We start from the raw sequence: 21,182 nt of genomic DNA, 5'->3' as shown, positions 1-21,182 counted from the left end.
TAGAAAAGGAGAGAAACCATTAAAATATAATTTCAGTTGTATAGAAAAGTAATTATATATTACAGGACAAAGCAATAGTTTTCGTTTATCCTACCACACAGCAGAGTAGGGGGAGGGGGGGGGGGGGGCAGCAGGGTGCATTCTACTGCAGAGCTATGACCGGTAGCAACCTACTAACCCCCCAGGTTGCTGTATGGACACATTATAGGCTGCTGAAAGTAAAGAAAACAATGTATTCTTCTGCAGAGTCTTGTACTGTAGTTGTTCTAAACCTCTATAACTGAAGGCGCACTCTATATGTGCACTCTATACGGCTCTACCAGGTCAATCAGCAGATCTACAACTTGATTGCTGCCGTCCCTTATTTTTACACCGTGCAGCAACACAAGCTTTTATTTTCACTAGCGTTTGATATTCTCAGAGTTATTAAGAATTTTTAACATTTGGACTAAAGGCCCATTTACACGGGCGAAAGCATTTTTCAGTCCATGAATATGCAGTGTATTCACGGACCGAAAATCACATATTTCTTGCATATTTCGACCCTTGTGCGGTGTTTGTGTACATATAGATATGCAGCATATTACCAAGTGCAAAAAAACGCAGAAAGGCCCATTGTTTTGATGCGAATTAACTGCGTATTTGCGCTAGCTCATTCTCTTCTATGGCTTATTTCGGTGAGTAATACAGATGAAAATGGGACATGCTATGCTGCCTTTTTTCATGCGACCGTAATCTTGTGAAAAATACGCAGATGTAAATCAGCCCATTGAAATCAATCAGTTCTAGTCACTGCGTATTGTGCACATAAAAAATACACCTGTGTGATTGAGCCCTTACGTAGGAGGATCCGGTGGACTGATAATGAGTAGAAAAATATGGGGACTTATATCCTTTTGAATGGAGTTTCAGTTTTATACTCCATTATTAATGTACTAATGGAAACTTTTTTTTTGTAGTTTGCAGCATATAGTTTGTTGATGTTTTATATATGCTTTGCCCCCAGGACAGATCAAGAGATTCAGACATACGCTATTGCAGTGATCAATGCATTATTCCTCAAAGCCCCTGATGCAACAGGACAGGTATGTCTTGAGGAGGGCACACAGAGAAAAATAATTGAATGGGGGAGGGGCGGTGAATAAAAGAGGATTTTTTACTCGCCATAAAATCTCTTTCTCGTCTCGTCATTGGGGGAAACAGCAATGACTGTGGGATATAGCTACTGCCACTAGGAGGTGACCCTAAGCAAAATAGTGTTAGCTCCGCTCACTGGCTATATTCCCTCCTGCCGACACCTGTCTAATCACTTTGTATGCCAGCAGTAGGAGTAGCCACGCGGGAACGAAAAGACAACAATCGTAGCAATATGACACAAAGGCTATAACTGTAACGAAAACACAGCACCATGTGCAACTTACAGAACCAGGGTCCTGGTCAGGACAAAATAACCTGTCATATAAATAAGGGGTGGGTGCTGTCCCCACCAATGACGAGACGAGAAAGATCATAGCAAGCATAATGCGTAATTCTCGCTGGTCCCAGTCCAGATTCCTGAGCTCTGGGGTCAGACATGATGCTGGGAATTCACAGGAATAACCATTTATGCACGCTCAATGCCAACTATTGTGACTCCACCTGCAGAAGGGGGTACAGCAGCAGGGAACTGGTTGCCATGCAGAGCTTACCCTTGTTCCAGATGTGGTCTGGGAAGCCGCAGAGTGCTGTCCACTGCAATGAGCTCCTGAGGACAGCTGCCAGGATAGAGCATAAAGGTTAGAGGACAGGGAGGATTTAAAATGGGCGCGCTATGCGCTGATAGGCGAGCAGAGCTACACCTACTCCCTTGATTCCCCTGGGTGATTCCACCCGTCGAGGGTGTTGCCAGACTACTGTCATCGGGGCCTGGGTGCCACTTAGCCCATAATAGCAGCACCAGAGGCTCCCCGCTTCCACACTGTACACACTTCCTGGAGTGGGGTGGTAGGCTACAGAAGCCCGTGCCCGGCGCTGCCGAAACCACGACCCCCGCATCATGCAGGTGGCGCAACACTCTTGCCGGAAACAACACTCCGTCTCGGAAGTCAGCGCCGGCCCGACTAGAGCATCAGGTATCCTAGGGCACATCCAATGAAGAGCTCCACCGCACCAGTTAACTCCGCAGCTGCCCCCCCACCAGCAGGAAACCCCCTGGAGGAAGCGACTTGCCGCGCCACCCCAAATACTCCTGTCATAGCCTGCTGCCGTCCCAGCATCGGGGAAGGGGGATGGGGGAATGACCGAGGACCTGGAGGGGAGTTTGGAAGAGACAGGGAGAGGAGGGAGAGAGGAATAGAGGGTCAGCTGCCCCCACCCCCACCCCCCGCACAGAACTCCTATGCAGCTGCTCTTCACCAAGTGGAAGGAATGCAGCCTCAGCAGAACAGTAGTCCTGTCCACCTCCCAGCACAGCTGAATACACAGCTATCCCACCGGAATGAATAAGGGAGGAAAAAGAGGGGAAACACCCCACCACCCCCCAGCTGGGAAAACTCAACCATGCTACCATCTCCCCACCCACCCTAAGGACCCACTCCTTTACCAGAAACAAAAAAAGAGGAGGGACATACTCAGCTCTCTGCCCCCCAATCAGACTCCTGAAGATGGCAGCTCCCCAGCTTCAGCAGAGCCTTCCCCCTAACATCGCCTACCCCACACGCAGAGGGGATCCGAACCCCTGCAAAAAATACGAGGGACTCTAGCTGGCGGGCCACATGCAGAAACTCTGGATGTGCCTCCTTTTCTTCTGAAGGGGTCGGGCAGACAACAGCCGGAACAACTCCTGAACTGTTCGCCCTCCTCGGTTGGGTTAATGAGGAGAGCCTGTCTCCCTGTTAGCCCTGGCCCATCCATTAAGCCCATGCTGGGGAGACAGTCCTTCTCCTACAGATACAAAGCTAGAAACTGATTAGCCTTGTGTCGGCAGGAGGGAATATAGCCAATGGGCGGAGCTAACACTTTTTTGCTTAGTGCCGCCTCCTAGTGTCAGTAGCTATATCCCACGGTCTTTGCTGTGTCCCCGATTGACACAAGCGAGAAAGTGGTTTTTTTTTGCATATTGTTACCACTGAATAGTTTTTGCTCATTCAGACTTTTTGAACTAATTGACAATGGGGATTTAATTTAACAAAAGAATCCCGAGTAGTACAAAAATATTACTGCATACAGAGGAACAAACCCAACACCAAACTAATGCCTATTAAAATCTTAACGGCATTCTTGGCATTGAATTAGAAAATGGGATACAGCAGACTCTCTCCACTACTTGTGCCACGCATATGACACAACTCTGCTTGCAGAAACAGAAGCAAGTCTGAAGCCGCTAATATGTAAGACTAGCTGATATACCCGGCTTCGCCCGAGTTAGTTTGGTACTGGTGTTTATCTGGTGTTCACACGGAAAATCTTATGAAGTCGTGGTTACTTTAGAGATACCGGGAAAAACATATGTTCACCATTTTGTATAGTTCTCTGCGCTACCCAGGAAACACCACGGGGAGGTAACCATGCGACGTTTCCTTTATATAAAATGACATCAGGAAGTGAGAGAATTAGATTCCATACGTAAAATTTGGACGCTAATTCTTTTGCACTTAGAATTGAATAATCGAGTCGGGACCCACTAACTTTTCCTATTTATGACATAATCAATGCCCGTGCCATATTTCAAGTTTCTATGACATCGGGAAGTGAGAGAATTCGATTTCGTACGTAATATGTGGACGCTAATTCTTTTGCGCTTAGAATTGAACAATCGAGGTGGGACCCATTAACTTTTCCTATTTATGACATAATCAATGCCCGTTTCAAATTTCATGTTTCTATGACACCAAGAAGTGAGAGAATTAGATTCCTTACGTAAAATTTCGACGCTAGTTCTTTTGCGCTAGAATTGAATAATCGAGTTGGGACCCATTAACTTTTCCTATTTATGACATAATCAATGCCCGTTTCAAATTTCATGTTTCTATGACACCAAGAAGTGAGAGAATTAGATTCCTTACGTAAAATTTCGACGCTAATTCTTTTGCGCTAGAATTAAATAATCGAGTTGGGACCCGTTAGCTTTTCCTATTTATGACATAATCAATGCTCGTGCTAAATTTCACGTTTCTATGACACCGGAAAGTGAGAAAATTACATTCCGTACGTAAAATTTGGACGCTAATTCTTTTGCGCATAGAATTTAATAATTGAGTTGGGACCCATTAGCTTTTCCTATTTATGACACAATCAATGCTCGTGCCAAATTTCACGTTTCTATGACACCGGAAAGTGAGAAAATTACATTCCGTACGTAAAATTTGGATGCTAATTCTTTTGTGCATATAATTGAATAATCGAGTTGGGACCCATTAGCTTTTCCTATTTATGACATAATCAATGCTCATGCCAAATTTCACGTTTCTATGACACCGGAAAGTGAGAAAATTACATTCCGTACGTAAAATTTGGACGCTAATTCTTTTGCGCATAGAATTGAATAATCGAGTTGGGACCCATTAGCTCTTCCTATTTATGACATAATCAATGCTCGTGCCAAATTTCACGTTTCTATGACACCGGAAAGTGAGAAAATTACATTCCGTACGTAAAATTTGGACGCTAATTCTTTTGCGCATAGAATTAAATAATCGAGTTGGGACCCATTAGCTTTTCCTATTTATGACATAATCAATGCTCCTGCCAAATTTCGAGTTTCTATGACATTGGGAAGTGAGAAAATTACATTCCGTACGTAAAATTTATGACATATTCTATGCCCGTGCCAAATGTTAAGTTTCTATGACATTGGGAAGTGAGAGATTTAGATTACGTTAAATTTCGACACTAATTTTTTTGCGCTAGAATTGAATAATCGAGTTGGGACCCAATTACTTTTCCTGTTTTGGAGATAATCTATGCTTGTGCCAAAATTCATGTTTCTACAACATCGGGAAGTTGGAGAATTTTTGGCGCGTCAGTGAGTGAGTCAGTGAGGGCTTTCGTCTATATATATATATATATATATAGATAGATAGATAGATAGATAGATAGATAGATAGATAGATTAAAACTGAAATGGAAAAAAATTGGTCTCTACCTGAATTTAAAGAAGAAAAAAATTATGACAACGGCAAAAAATGGCCAAATTTAAATCCAAATCGACAGTGAGGTCATAGAATGCATGCCAGACTTCATCTTCCGTGGCTCAAAAATTGACCAGGCTGGAGAATCTATGCTAGAGATAAAATGTAGGATAGCACTGGGCCAGAATATCTGGAAAAGTTAGGATATCAGTATAGCAACTAAACACGGGATAGTGCAAACCATCCCCATAGCCATGTTTGGATGTGAAACTGGACTGCAAAAAAAGGTTGATAGAAGGAGGATTGATGCATTTGAGATGTGGTGCTGGCGAAAGCTGCTGCTATGCCCTGGACAGCAAGAATAACAAACAGAAAAGTCCTGAATCGTATAGGACCCAATATATCACTGAAGGGAAAGGCGACCAGGCCCAGGCTCCTGCAGGCCAAGATGGCCGGGCCCAAGGCTCCTGCAGGCCAAGATGGCCGGGCCCAAGGCTCCTGCAGGCCAAGATGGCCGGGCCCAAGGCTCCTGCAGGCCAAGATGGCCGGGCCCAAGGCTCCTGCAGGCCAAGATGGCCGGGCCCAAGGCTCCTGCAGGCCAAGATGGCCGGGCCCAAGGCTCCTGCAGGCCAAGATGGCCGGGCCCAAGGCTCCTGCAGGCCAAGATGGCCGGGCCCAAGGCTCCTGCAGGCCAAGATGGCCGGGCCCAAGGCTCCTGCAGGCCAAGATGGCCGGGCCCAAGGCTCCTGCAGGCCAAGATGGCCGGGCCCAAGGCTCCTGCAGGCCAAGATGGCCGGGCCCAAGGCTCCTGCAGGCCAAGATGGCCGGGCCCAAGGCTCCTGCAGGCCAAGATGGCCGGGCCCAAGGCTCCTGCAGGCCAAGATGGCCGGGCCCAGGCTCCTGCAGGTCAAAATGGCTGGGCCCGGGCCCCTGCATTTTGGCCATTTAATGTGAGCAGAGTTGCTAGAAAAATCAATAATGCTTGGACAAATCAGTGGCAAAAGAAGTCCTGGCCACCAAAGAGAACAACTATATACGGTGAGTCAGGAGACTCAAATGGCCATGCACGCTCCTCTGGGTAATATGCAAATAAGAGAGATGGATGGAGGATTTATCCCATCTCCCTTATTGGCATAGATGTCACGCAACTGAAAGAAGCAGTGGAAAACCGAAAAACATGGAGGGAGCTTATCGAGGGGCATAAACCACTAAATGACTAACAATAATAATAATACTTACCTTTTCTCCTTATTTGCACCTCTTTTATATAAAACAATCCTAATCTTCATGCCAGAGATGTGTAAATAGCCTACTGAGTTACAATGGAAGGATCTGCAGCTTAGTATGGAAATTTTAGAGGGCTCTATAAGTTGTGAGTCATAAAAATGTCATAATTTAGTTGTTACTAAAATTTAAAAAGAAGCGTTAACTACAGCATTTAGTAATATTAACCCCTTCCTGCTCCAGGACGTAAGGGTACGTCATGGAGCGTCGGGGTATGTATGCAAAGAGGTCACGGGGCAGCTGATACCCGCAGGCAATAGCCGCGTTCGGCCAATCGCGGCTATTAACCCGTAGTGAGATTGGGGGAGCCGTGCAGGTGTCATGGCAGCTGGGGGCCTTCTGAAAGGCCCCAGGGCTGCCTTAGCAGACTGCCTATCAAGCCATCCCCGTAGGGTGGCTTGATAGACTGCCTGTCAAATGGCAGTATGACGTCATACTGCAGGAGCGATCAAAGCATCGCTGGTTGTAGTCCCCCGGGGGACTTTGAAGTAAAGTAAAAAAAAAAAAAACCAATAAAGTTTTATTAATTGTAAAAAAAAAAAAGTTTAAATCTCACCCCCCTTTTGCCATATCTCTTATTAAAAAATCTAAATCATAAAATAAAAATATGTATTTGGTATCGCCGCATGCGTAAAAGTCCGATCTATCAAAGTAGCACATTATTTTCCCGCACGGTAAACGTCGTCCGGAGAAAAAAAAAACTAAAGAACGCCAGAAATGCACTTTTTTAGTTACACTGTTTCCCAGAAAAAACGCAATAAAAAGCGATCAAAAAGTCGTATGTATTCCGAATTGGTACTATCTGAAACTACAGGACATCCTGCAAAAAATGAGCCCTTGCTTAACTATGTCGACAAAAAAATAAAGTTATTGCGCGCACAAAATGCCTGCAGAAAATCATTGAAAAAAATTAAATGTCTTTGAAAAAAGAGTAGTACAGTAAAAAAAAAAAAACCTATACAAGTTTGGGATTGTAGTAATCGTACCGACCCATAGAATAAAGTTATCATGTCACTTTTGTTGCAGTAGAAACAAGACGCGTTGAAAGATAACAGAATGTCATTTTTTTTTTCATTTTACTCCACTTAAAATTTTTTAAAGTTTTTCAGTACATTATATATGATACAATAAATGGCATCATTTAAAAATACAACTCGTCCCGCAAAAAACAAGCGCTCATACAGCGACGTTGATGGATAAATAAAGGACTTACAATTTTTTTGAAGGGGGAAGGAAAAAACGAAAATGGAAAAAGAAAAAGGGGCCACGTCATTAAGGGGTTAATAGCTCAAATAAATGTTTGTGTCTTTTTGTGGAAAATGCAAACTTTGAGATGCTTTACATTGTCTCCTCTTGTTGCTGCACTCGGCTCTACTTTTCAGCATTACATAGAGGACAGCATTGACATTCTTGATTTTCCTCTCAGCGTGAGTCTACTCTTTAATACAGAAGTATGTATGTGCATGCTTGTCTCCGTGATATGTGAGTGTTGTTGTATTGTTATTTCTATACTAGATTCCCCGCTGCTTGGCAATGCTGCCTGACATGTTCTTGCTTTATTGTGAAAGTATTGTCTTTTTCTGCCCATGGTGGGCAGTTTGTTCTTAGAGTAAGCTTAGATCACTTCCTTTTAATACTAATTTCTGTGCTAGTTACAGTATAATATATCTTTATACGGCGTGGAGCCATCCCAAAATGAAACTTGCATCAAGGAGAGATCACATTTACCTGTATTACATACTTTATTCCCCAAAAAATTTGAACACACACTTTGTTTAGACATTCAGTAGGGTTGGTTATCCAGGGATTATTCCAATTGGCAGATTAGACTCTGGAAGGATTTTTTTCCCCTTAAATAGGGAAAATTGGCTTCTACCTCCATTGGGGGTTTTTGCCTACCAACATTGGGGGGGAGAGAATGAATGGACATGTGTCTCTTTTCAGCCTTACATGCTATGCTACTATATTGTATATTTGTAATGAAACATGTGCTCCATTCGCTTTAAAACAAGACCAAAATGAAAGTTCTACTATAATTGTTTTTTGGTTGACCTGGTAAGTATAAACTTCACATTTTTCTCATGTTTTAACCCTTCTGTATTAATACTGTGTATCACTAGGGGCTGCAATTTTATATCTATTAGTTACTTTACGCCCTCTATCATCCTATGCAATTTCATGAAAATCTGAGGTGGTCTGGTTGAGAGATGGGATGATTTGGAATGTAATGGCCCTATTTTGAAAAGAGCACAACATACAGCAGTACACTTCATACAGTGCATATGGAAACATTAAATATATGGATTATTTAGAATTGTGTTACTACTAGGTTTTCTATACATTTTTGGTGTTCAGCAAACATTTTGATCAAATTGGGAGAGCCCATCTGTCAATGTCAAGGTGACCTCTTTGCATAGAACTTTACATGAATACTTACCTCTCCTGGATCTAGGTCTACAGATTGACTGTTCCAGGAGGATCCTACACACACCCCGCTCTAATAAAAAGCCTTGTACAGCTGGATAGAACTGGGAGTATTGAAGCAGCTACTCCTCCAAATGTACAAAGCAAAAAAAATGAAAAACATGGCAGCACATCTAGCTATATGAAATAAACCTGCTACCCTGGCAGAAACGCAAAAGCAAACCCAACGTACTGCAGCACACACTGCTCTAAGCGCTACATTGAATGGTGGAATCTGTCTTTTCCTGGAATAGTATATCAAAGAACACAATTGATTTAACTTTTTGGATGTTTTTCCATATATAAAAAAACAACATTTTCACGTTTGGCCTTTCTTGTATGCTAGTAATCTGCTTCTACCATTCGCATTCTAATGGATGCCATAATACAGATGATCTACTACAAGTAGTATAACATATTTATATCTGTTTTTTCTTCTTCACAACAGGAGATGGCAAACATATTAACACAGAAGCAGCTGCGTTCCATCATTCTTACTGTAAGTATTGTTTGGGATTAGACGATGAAGGTGTTGTGTGCTGTAAGCAAACCCGCCTCACGTTCCTATTAGGTCATCCACATTAAGATGTAGTGGAGTAAGATCCCTTTACCGGATCAGAGAGGGGCTGCAGTGAGTAGCCCTCTCTATATGGACTGTAGTACAGAAAGTAACACTCGTGGGCTGCTTCACTGCTAATGACATTGGGTCAATCGGTTCATTAGTGGCAAACTTTTGATAAAGGGAAGGATTGTTTAACCCCTTCCCTCCCCATGACGTACCGGTACGTCATGGGAGCGGGGTACTTCCCGCAACATGACGTACCGGTACATCATGTCATTAAAGTGTCGCCGTGGTGACAATCGCGGCGACACAGCAGTGATGTCTGTTGACATAGTCAGCAGACAAGCTCCGCTTCCGGGCTAGGGACCAATCACAGTGGTCCCTCCCCCACAATCGCTGTGATTGGTCAGGGAAAAACTCCCTGACCAATCAGAGCGGCAGCGGAGTTCGCGCTGTTTACAGTAGGGTCTCTGTCTGCAAGCACCTCAGTGTGTTTCTGGTGCTTGTAGAGAGAGCACGTGCTGTGTAATCTGTGGAAAAAACGAGTGATTAGAGTGTAGATTAGGCAGGGAGTGAGTGAGTGATCAGCAGTGTAGTGTAGTGTAGTGAGTGAGTGATCAGCAGTGTAGTGTAGTGTAGTGAGTGATCAGCAGTGTAGTGTAGTGTAGTGAGTGATCAGCAGTGTAGTGTAGTGAGTGAGTGATCAGCAGTGTAGTGTAGTGAGTGATCAGCAGTGTACTGTAGTGAGTGAGTGATCAGCAGTGTAGTGTAGTGAGTGAGTGATCAGCAGTGTAGTGAGTGAGTGATCAGCAGTGTAGTGTAGTGAGTGAGTGATCAGTAGTGTAGTGTAGTGAGTGAGTGATGTGTAGTGTAGTGAGTGAGTGATCAGCAGTGTAGTGTAGTGAGTGATCAGCAGTGTAGTGTAGTGAGTGATCAGCAGTGTACTGTAGTGAGTGAGTGATCAGCAGTGTAGTGTAGTGAGTGAGTGATCAGCAGTTTAGTGTAGTGAGTGAGTGATCAGCAGTGTAGTGTAGTGAGTGAGTGATCAGCAGTGTAGTGAGTGAGTGATCAGCAGTGTAGTGAGTGAGTGATCAGCAGTGTAGTGAGTGAGTGATCAGCAGTGTAGTGTAGTGAGTGAGTGATCAGCAGTGTAGTGTAGTGAGTGAGTGATCAGCAGTGTAGTGTAGTGAGTGAGTGATCAGCAGTGTAGTGTAGTGAGTGAGTGATCAGCAGTGTAGTGTAGTGAGTGATCAGCAGTGTAGTGTAGTGAGTGAGTGATCAGCAGTGTAGTGTAGTGAGTGAGTGATCAGCAGTGTAGTGAGTGAGTGATCAGCAGTGTAGTGTAGTGAGTGAGTGATCAGCAGTGTAGTGTAGTGAGTGAGTGATCAGCAGTGTAGTGTAGTGAGTGAGTGATCAGCAGTGTAGTGTAGTGAGTGAGTGATCAGCAGTGTAGTGTAGTGAGTGAGTGATCAGCAGTGTAGTGTAGTGAGTGAGTGATCAGCAGTGTAGTGAGTGAGTGATCAGCAGTGTAGTGTAGTGAGTGAGTGATCAGCAGTGTAGTGTAGTGAGTGAGTGATCAGTAGTGTAGTGTAGTGAGTGAGTGATCAGCAGTGTAGTGTAGTGAGTGATCAGCAGTGTAGTGTAGTGAGTGATCAGCAGTGTAGTGTAGTGAGTGATCAGCAGTGTAGTGTAGTGAGTGATCAGCAGTGTAGTGTAGTGAGTGATCAGCAGTGTAGTGTAGTGAGTGAGTGATCAGCAGTGTAGTGAGTGAGTGATCAGCAGTGTAGTGTAGTGAGTGAGTGATCAGCAGTGTAGTGTAGTGAGTGAGTGATCAGCAGTGTAGTGTAGTGAGTGAGTGATCAGCAGTGTAGTGTAGTGAGTGAGTGATCAGCAGTGTAGTGTAGTGAGTGATCAGCAGTGTAGTGTAGTGAGTGAGTGATCAGCAGTGTAGTGTAGTGAGTGAGTGATCAGCAGTGTAGTGTAGTGAGTGAGTGATCAGCAGTGTAGTGTAGTGAGTGAGTGATCAGCAGTGTAGTGTAGTGATCAGCAGTGTAGTGTAGTGATCAGTAGTGAGTGAGTGATCAGCAGTGTAGTGATCAGCAGTGTAGTGAGTGAGTGATCAGCAGTGTAGTGAGTGAGTGATCAGCAGTGTAGTGTAGTGTAGTGATCAGCAGTGTAGTGAGTGAGTGATCAGCAGTGTAGTGTAGTATAGTATAGTGATCAGCAGTGTAGTGAGTGAGTAATCAGAAGTGTAGTGTAGTGAGTGACCTGTAGTGTGTGATCAGCAGTGTAGTGTAGTATAGTATAGTGATCAGCAGTGTAGTGAGTGAGTAATCAGAAGTGTAGTGTAGTGAGTGACCTGTAGTGTAGCTGTGACCTGTAGTGTGTGATCAGAAGTGTAGTGAGTGAGGGATCAGAAGTGTAGTGTAGTGAGTGACCTGTAGTGTGTGATCAGCAGTGTAGCGTAGCGCAGCGTGTAGTGTCTGTATCCCTTGGTGTAAAAAAGAAAAAAAGTTCAGTTTGTTACCATTCCGTTACCTATCCTGTTACCCGTCATTAGTTAGTGTAGCGTGTAGTTAGTCCGTCTAGTGTATTCGTCTGTGTAAAAAAAAAAAATACAAAAAAACAAAAATAAGTTCCCGATATCATTTCATTACCTATCCCGTCACCCGTCATTAGTTAGCGTAGCATGTAGTTAGTCCGTCTAGTGTGTAGCGTGTCGTTAGTCCGTGTAGTGTCAGTGTATTCGTCTGTGTAAAAAAAAAAAAAAAAAAGTTTCTGTTCCCATTTCATTACCTATCCCGTCACCCGTCATTAGTCAGTGTAGCGTGTAGTTAGTCTGTCTAGTGTGTTGCGTGTAGTTAATAGTGTAGCGTTTAGTCTGTCAGTGTAAAAAAAAAAAAAAAAACACAACGTATGCTCAGTGCCATATTGTTCAGTGTGAAATACACCACATACGTTTCCGCTGTCTTTCTGACCCCGTCCCGTGGTCACCCCATCCCGCAGTGTCCTATCCAATAAAACTTTTTCCCTGTGTGCCCAATTTTATATTACTATGGCCTGCAGGAGGTAAACTGCAGAGGAAGCGTATGCAATCATTGCATCAGACTCCGATAGTGGTGATGACCCCATTTTTTTGGCATTTTCTGACTCATCATCATCATTATCAAGCGAGTATGAGCTCCCTGCACCCCCGAGAAGGCATCCAAGAACTGCCGCTGACCCCAATATATCTGATGCTCACTGGAGTACCCCTGAAGATTTCAGACCCCAGATCCCTGATTTTATTGGGAACCCAGGGATTCAATTTGATACGGAAGGGCTCAGAGGGAAGGACTTCTTCAAGTTTTTTTTTCAGAAGAGTTTATTGCCCATATTGTTACCCAGACTAATTTGTATGCCCAGAATTTTATAGAAGTAAATCCCAATTCCAGCTACGCCAGACCCGATAGATGGACTCCAGTGGATGCACCAGAGATTTAAAAAAGTTGCGGGGCTTATATTAACTATGGGGCTAATAACGAAGCCAACAATCAGGGCGTACTGGTCTACCGATATTTTGTACCACACCCCAATGTTCTGCATGGCGATGTCGAGTACGCGCTTTGAAAGCATTCTAAAATTCCTGCACTATAATAAGAACCAGCAGTGCCCCCCCAGCGATCACCCCAATTATGATCGGTTGTATAAAATCAGGCCCGTAATAGACTATTTTAACTCCAAGTTTGCCCAGGCGTATACCCCAGAGATAAATATTGCAGTAGATGAGTCCCTGGTACACTTCAAGGGGAGGCTAAAATTCCACCAGTACCTGCCCAGTAAGCGGGCACGGTATGGCGTGAAGTTGTACAAGCTGTGCGAAGGTGCATCGGGGTACATCCACAAGTTCCGCACTTCCGAGGGGAAGGACACTAAAATTGAGCCCTCAGAACGCCCCCCCCCCCCCGTGCTAAGAGTAACAGGAAAACTAGTGTGGGAACTGGTGCACCCACTATTAGACCAGGGTTACCATCTGTGCCTGGATAACTTTTATACCAGTGTCCCCGTTTCAGTGCCAGAGAAACAGTGGCATGTGGCACTGTTCGGAAAAATCAAAAAAGCCTCCCTAAGACGCTGCTTGGGCAACTGCTCAGAAGGGGTGAGAGCCGGGCCCAATGCAGCGACAATGTATTGTGCGTCAAATATAAGGATAAGAGGGATGCCCTTATGTTGACGACAATACACGGCCCCAGCAGTACCCCCTGCCCAGTACGAGGTACCAGTGCAGAGACCCCCAAACTAGACCTCGACTATAATAAGTACATTGGAGGGGTAGATCTATCAGACGAGGTACTGGAGCCGTATAAATCCATGCGGAAAACACGGGTGTGGTACAAAAACTGGCCGTGCACCTCGTACAGAGGGCACCGTATAATGCCTACGTGTTGTTCTGAGGTGCAGGCCATAGGGGGGCATTCCTTGAATCTCAGGAAGAAGTAATAAAGGACCTAATATTTGGGGACCAGGAGGTGGGGGAGAGGCCCAGTACTTCTGGAAGCGAGGCCACGAGGATTGTACCAGGGCAGCATTTTCCCAGTGAAATTCCCTCCACTGCGACGAAGGGAAGGACCCAAAAGAGATGCAGAGTCTGCTATAAACAGGGGATAAAAAAAGACACTGTATACCACTGTGAAACCAGTGTTGTGCCCCACACAACCCGGCCTGTGTATAAAAAATTGTTTTAAAATCTACCACACGTCCCTGAAATTTTAATTTTATTATTACCCTGACGTTTTACCCTGATGTACTTTGCACAGCTTGTACATAAACCACATGCCAAGTCCTTCCCTTCTGAGCCCTGCGCCCTAACAACAGTTTACATCCATATATGGGGCATTTCCCTGTTGGGTAACACATCATGGGGTACTTCATCTCCTTTTGCCCCTGGTAAAAAATTAAAATCTGGGCCTAAAGCTGAACATTATTGGAAAAATTTGAATTTTTTTGTTCTCAACTCAAATTGTTAAAAAAATTCCTCAAACACCTGTGGGTTTAAACCGCTCACTACACCCCTTAATAAATTCCCTAAGAGGTCTAGTTTCTAAAATGGGGTTCGTTGTTGGGGGTTTCAAATGCACTAGTACCTCAGGGGCACTGCAAACACTACATGGGGTCTGAAAATTATTCCAGCAAAATCTGCATTCAAAAAGCCAAGAAGCACTCCTTTCCTTCTGAGTCCTGCCATGTGCCCATACAACAGGTTACGTCCACATATGGGGCATTTCCGTGCTCGAGAGTAATTGGGTAACGCATTACGGACTACATTTTCTCCTTCTGCCCCTGGTAAAAAATAAAAATCTGGCCCTAAAGCTAAACATTATGTGAAAAATTTGATTATTTTGTATTGAACTCAAACTGTTAAAAAAAATCTTCAAACAACTGTGGGTTCAAACCGCTCACTACACCTCTTAAAAAATTCCCTGAGGGGTGTAGTTTCCAAAATGGGGTCAGTTGTTGGGGGGCTTCAAATGCACTGGCACCTCAGGGGCACTGCAAACACTACATGGGGTCTGAAAATTATTCCAGCAAAATCTGCATTCAAAAAGCCAAGAAGCACTCCTTTCCTTCTGAGTCCTGCCATGTGCCCATACAACAGGTTACGTCCACATATGGGGCATTTCTAAAAACTGCGGAATCTGGGTAATACATTCCAAGTTTTATTTCTTTGCTAACTCCTGCAGTTTTATAGAAAAAAAAGATTTTATATTGAAAATCTGTAGAAAAATGGAACTCTTCTAAGTTTTGATGCACATTCCTTTAATTCCTGTAAAACATCTAAAGGGTAAATAAACTTTCTAAATGCCATTTTGAATACTTTGAAGGGTGCAGATTTTAAAATGGGGCAATTCATGGGGGATTCCAATATACAGGCTCTTAAAATCCATGTCCGAACTGTATTGGTCCTTAAAAATTTCAGATTTTGAAATTTGCTAGTAAATGTGAAAAATTACTGCTAAATTTATATACTTTGTGGAGTCTGCAAAAAATAAAATAACACTTAAAAAATTATTGCTGTGTAAAGTAGGCCTTTTGGAAATGTTAATTAATAACTATGTTGTGGTGTTTGACTTTCTATCTTACAAAGAGAACAATTCAAAGTTTGAAAATTGTGAATTTTTCCAAATTTTCAGTAAATTTGGATTTTTTTCCCTAAGGACAAAATTTATTGATGCAATTTTTACACTAACATAAAGTACAATGTGTCACGAAAAAACAATCTCAGAATCACATCGATAAGTAAAAAGATTCAGAAATTATTAGCACATAAAGTGACAGATTTGAAAAATAAGGCTTGGTCCTTAAGCCCAAAATAGGCCATGTCCTTAAAGGGGTTGTCCCGCGCCGAAACGGGGTTTTTTTTTTTTCAACCCCCCCCCCGGTCGGCGCGAGACAACCCCGATGCAGGGAGGTAAAGAAAGCTTACCGGAGCGCTTACCTTAATCCCCGCGCTCCGGTGACTTCAATACTTACCGCTGAAGATGGCCGCCGGGATCCTCTGTCTCCGTGGACCGCAGCTCTTCTGTGCGGTCCATTGCCGATTCCAGCCTCCTGATTGGCTGGAATCGGCACGTGACGGGGCGGAGCTACACGGAGCCTGCATTCTGCACGAGCGGCTCCATAGAAGACTGCAGAAGACCCGGACTGCGCAAGCGCGGCTAATTTGGCCATCGGAGGGCGAAAATTAGTCGGCTCCATGGGAACGAGGACGCTAGCAACGGAGCAGGTAAGTAAAAAACTTTTTATAACTTCTGTATGGCTCATAATTAATGCACAATGTATATTACAAAGTGCATTATTATGGCCATACAGAAGTGTATAACCCCACTTGCTGCGGCGGGACAACCCCTTTAAGGGGTTAAACTGTCTGCATTATGATGTATTGAAAAATAAACCCATCCGTTACAGTTGAACATTATGGACTTTTGATGAAAAACACTCATAAAAACTTTGGATTAATCAGCAGAAAATTTTATGAAAATGGGAATTATTTTAAGATGAAATTCCACATGTGCCATGTAAGTATTATAATGCGGTCATACAGGATTTTTTTATATTTTCCCAGCCAGGGAAGAGAGCTTGAAGGGAAGTGACCTCCTACTAGATGGTCATTATGCAATAGTGAGATATAGCAGAGAGAGTACAGCAAATATCTTAAAGAGCACCCTGCCATGTCTGTTAGAAAATACTTGTAATCCCCATGGAATGGAAATACTGGAGCATTCTTCTTATAACTTTGTGTTGACTGTTGGTTGGTACTTTACTCTTTTCAAAGGGCTGTATACAGTATGACGCCAGCAGCAGTGATTGGACAATATCTGAGCATGTAGAGAAACCCAACTGGTAATGCACAGTTATCAATTCCTATGAGGAATAATAGAGGAAATGCTTCAGAATTACTGTTTAATGAGAATACAATTATTTGCTAAAACAAACAAGTTAGGGTCCTTTCAGACGAGACGATTCTTGTTTAAACGAACAAGTGACGCCACCGCCAGCTCATTCACTCTCGTGCAGCCTATCTAGACAGGCAGATGATCCTTTGAATTAGCCAACGATGTATCGTTAAATGTCGTTCCCTGGAACAGGTTGCCATGGGAAGTGGTGAGTTCTCCTTCAGTGGAAGTATTCAAACAAGGCTGGACAAATATCTGTCTAGGATGATTTAGTGATCCTGCATTGAGCAGGGGGTTGGACCAGATTACTTTGGAGGTCCCTTCCAACTCTACCATTCTATGATTCACACCTGCTTATACAGTGCATGTTAAAGTGAATGAGCGCTAATTAAAAGCGAACGATTATAATCGCTTATTGTTCAGTCAGTGGCTCACGCTTAGATCGAACAATTTTATCGTTCACTTTCGCTCATTTGAACAATTTTTTTTAACAATTATCATTCTGTCCTAAAGCACAGATGAGAGTTTTTTTGTAAAGAGTCAATTTATAGCAAATTGTTTCCCTTTTGTGGCGGGTCTCTTACTGTATTCACTTATTCTCTATAGCATGTAATCAGAGCACAGAATGCGATCAATAATGAGATGGCACACCAGCTGTATGTACTTCAAGTGCTCACCTTCAACTTACTGGAAGATCGGATGATGACAAAAATGGATCCTCAGGACCAAGTAAGTGTAAATGAATTGAAGTGTCATTAGTATACCCCTTATAGTACTTATCCTCTTCGTGCTAAAGGATGTACACATACACCCTCCGATGGTTGGGTTTGTATGGAGTGGACCTGGGAGCCAAGCCCACGCCATACACGGTGGGTGTCGGCTGTCTTTGATAGCTGACACCCGCCTGCAACAGCTGCAATTGGTGAAAACTCCGATCATGGCTGAATAGACCTCAGAATTGACTAAAGGACCTCAAATAACAGAGTGTCTGTCCTCTATAGTGCTGCCTCATAATCTCTTCACTGTTTTCTCTCCATCATATACAATTTGCGTGTCTGGGTTGAATGACCAGATTCAGCTTTTTTGGTGGGACTGAAGCATTCTGTGGTGCTATATTATTCAGAGGTAGATTATTTTTGAGAAGGACTATCAGACCCAAATACTGAGACAGCTATAGGTTTTTTCACCAGACATCTTATATTATTTATTGTATTCGGTCTCTTGTCTCTCTTTCCTTTCCTGATCACTTATCTAAGCAGAAATATGATCAAATCTAAGTTGATCAACTCTGACTTGTTCATAATTCTACTTAGATCGGCATTTAAGAGAAAATAGGACTGTCTGGAGACAACAACGTCAGAGCCCGTCTGATGGAACTGACCGTGAGCAGCATTCTGTGGTTTGCTATGTATTGGATTCATTCGACCTACAGAAATCAAACGCTTCACAATTTTTGATACGGAAAAAAAAAATCTAAAGCTGTTTGCCGTTTACGGAAGAATTATTGCTTCTTTGCCTTGATTTTAATTATAGCGGATGACTTTTGACATACTACGGTCTCTACAGAAATGAGCTTTTATGACCTTGCTGTCATCTTCTATGTCTTCTTCATTCAGGCCCAGAGGGATATTATATTTGAACTACGTAGGATTGCATTTGATGTAGAACAAGACGAGAATAACCTTGGTGGCAGCATTGAAAAACGGAAATCTATGTACACCAGGGACTATAAGAAGCTGGGATTTACTGTAAGTATTTTTTTTGCTTGCTTCTTTTAATGTTACAAACATGTATGATCCAAGGAATTGACACAATATTGAGCATTAGCCAGGGTTTGAATGGAACAAATTACATTAAAGTCATTTTCCAAGTTGTTGAATTACAGTAAAACCAGCTCTCCATGCTCTAACATATAAAATAGTGATGTAGTAGTCCCCCCTCCCCCCCCCCCCCCCCCCCCCCGCTCCTGCTGTGTCCTACGCTGGTGTCCGGTCCCAGTTTCCAGGATGTCACAGGCACTGCAGCCAATAACAGAGTTCAATGATCAGCGCTTATGATGTCCTGCAAAAAGGCTGGGGGAGCCTGTAAGCATGATGTCACATAGAAGACCCAGAGTAGCACCTTGCGATAGCGGGGAAGCAATTAAAGCAATTAGAGGTAGCGCTGATCAGGGACATTTAACCCCTCACATGCCATGGTCTGTGCTCACCACAACATCCTACCTCGTAGACAAGAAATGCGAGGTTCCCTCCCGTCTGATTTATAATTTTTATCATATATTGTGACTTTCTGATTTGTCCTTAAAAAATGTTGGCTGTTCATTATTTTTGGATGCATTGTCCAGAGAAAAGAAAAAATCAGTTTGGCAACCTGGAAGGCCACGGTTTCTAGTACACGACTGTAGTTTAGGAGACCCCTGTTCTCATGAAAGCTGGCATAAGAGACGGCGGACTCCACTATCAGATATTTATGAGATGGCTGCTATATATACCATAAATGTCTGGATTACCACCATGAAAACACTGAACGATAGATGCCTAATCAATTCTTTCAAGCAGATGTGTGTGATATACAGGGGGGCCAGAAAGTCTTCAATCTCATTCACTTTTCTTACATTGCATTACGTTGTTCAAATTGAACAGAAAACTCAACTTATGTTGCTAGGTGAATGTCTGCGGGAAGGTTGCGTTCTGCTCCAGTGATTTTTTTATTTTTTACAACACGTTATTCAGTTTTTCACCAATTTTGTGATGGGTGATTCATATGAACAGCATACGGCTGTGAAACTTTGTTTACTTCTCCACTACAGAGTGAGATTGGGTGAATACGGCGGATGGGGCCGAGGGTGTCATGTGTTTTTTTTTTTGTCAAAAGTTGCTTAACACTCAGTGCTGAGTGGGCAAGTGTGTTGTCATGATGGAAGAACCAGTTACCTGTTTGCCCACACAGTGCTGAGTGTTAAAGGGGTGGTCTCGCGAAAACAAGTGGGGGTATACACTTCTGTATGGCCATATTAATGCACTTTGTAATGTACATCGTGCATTAAATATGAGCCATACAGAAGTTATTCACTTACCTGCTCCGTTGCTAGCGTCCCCGTCGCCATGGTTCCGTCTAATTTCGGTGTCTTCTTGCCTTTTTAGACGCGCTTGCGCAGATCCGTCTTCTCCCTTCTTCTCCCTTCGGCTCCGCTCGGCAGCATCGGCATTTTGGCTCCGCCCCCTTGTACGCATCATCGCGTAGCTCCGCCCCCGTCACGTGCCGATTCCAGCCAATCAGGAGGCTGGAACCGGCACACATCATGGGGCGGAGCTACGCGATGATGCGTACAAGGGGGCGGAGCCAAAATGCCGATGCTGCCGAGCGGAGAAGAAGGGAGAAGACGGATCTGCGCAAGCGCGTCTAAAAAGGCAAGAAGACACCGAAATTAGACGGAACCATGGCGACGGGGACGCTAGCAACGGAGCAGGTAAGTGAATAACTTCTGTATGGCTCATATTTAATGCACGATGTATATTACAAAGTGCATTAATATGGCCATACAGAAGTGTATGACCCCACTTGCTGCCGCGGGACAACCCCTTTAAGCCATTCACCAGTATTCACCCGATCTCGCTCTGATATAGTCTGAAGTGAGGAGGGTCCAGCAGTGCAAGAGTCGGACTTGGACAGCAAGAATGCTAGACTGTACAGACTTTATCACGATTAGTAAGATTTCTAAAGCTGACTGTATGTTTGTATGTAGAGATAAGCGAGCACGAAAATGCTCGGGTGCTCGTTGCTCGAGTCGAGCTTTCCACGATGCTCGAGGGTTCGTTTCGAGTAACGAACCCCATTGAAGTCAATGGGCGACTCAAGCATTTTTGTATATGACCGATGCTCGCTAAGTTTTCGTTTGTGCAAATCTGCAAAACCTACGAAAGTGCTGGAAACGACACAGAAACAGATAGGGCAGACGAGGGGCAACATGCAGGGCTGCATCTCAGGTTCCCAGGTCTCACTATTAAGCCACAATAGCGGCAAGAGTGGCCCCTCCCCCTAACAATTTTTACTTTGGACAAACCCTCATCAGCAAGGCACACCTTAGCTAAGCACCACACTACCTCTAACCAAGCACAATCACTGCCTGCGGGACACACCGCTGCCTCTTCTCCTGGGTTACATGCTGCCCAACCCCCCTGCACGACCCTGCATTCGCAGCGCACACAAAAGTCTCCCTGCGCAGCCTACAGCTGCCCTCATGCCACACGCTGGCCTCATAGCCACACCACCCTCATGTCTATTTATAAGTGCGCCTGCCATGAGGAAGAACCGGAGGCACACACTGCAGAG

The 21,182-nt window shown here is 43.9% G+C and overlaps 1 protein-coding gene across 2 annotated transcripts in view; it reads left to right on the top strand.

The window, feature by feature from the left end:
• The window catches only part of ELMO1 (engulfment and cell motility 1), a 463,885-nt gene that overhangs the window by 151,836 nt on the left and 290,867 nt on the right, over window positions 1-21,182 (top strand). For both annotated transcript variants that reach the window (XM_066585169.1, XM_066585170.1), the window contains 4 exons: window positions 1,007-1,085; window positions 9,304-9,354; window positions 17,457-17,579; window positions 18,467-18,598. In XM_066585169.1, coding sequence (XP_066441266.1) covers window positions 1,007-1,085; window positions 9,304-9,354; window positions 17,457-17,579; window positions 18,467-18,598 — 385 coding nt within the window. The remainder of the gene's footprint in view (window positions 1-1,006; window positions 1,086-9,303; window positions 9,355-17,456; window positions 17,580-18,466; window positions 18,599-21,182) is intronic.

Source organism: Eleutherodactylus coqui, chromosome 12, assembly GCF_035609145.1.
Source record: "Eleutherodactylus coqui strain aEleCoq1 chromosome 12, aEleCoq1.hap1, whole genome shotgun sequence".
Lineage (NCBI taxonomy): Eukaryota > Metazoa > Chordata > Amphibia > Anura > Eleutherodactylidae > Eleutherodactylus > Eleutherodactylus coqui.
The sequence above is the reverse complement of the archived record's forward strand: the minus strand, read 5'-3'. Positions and strand labels throughout refer to the sequence as shown.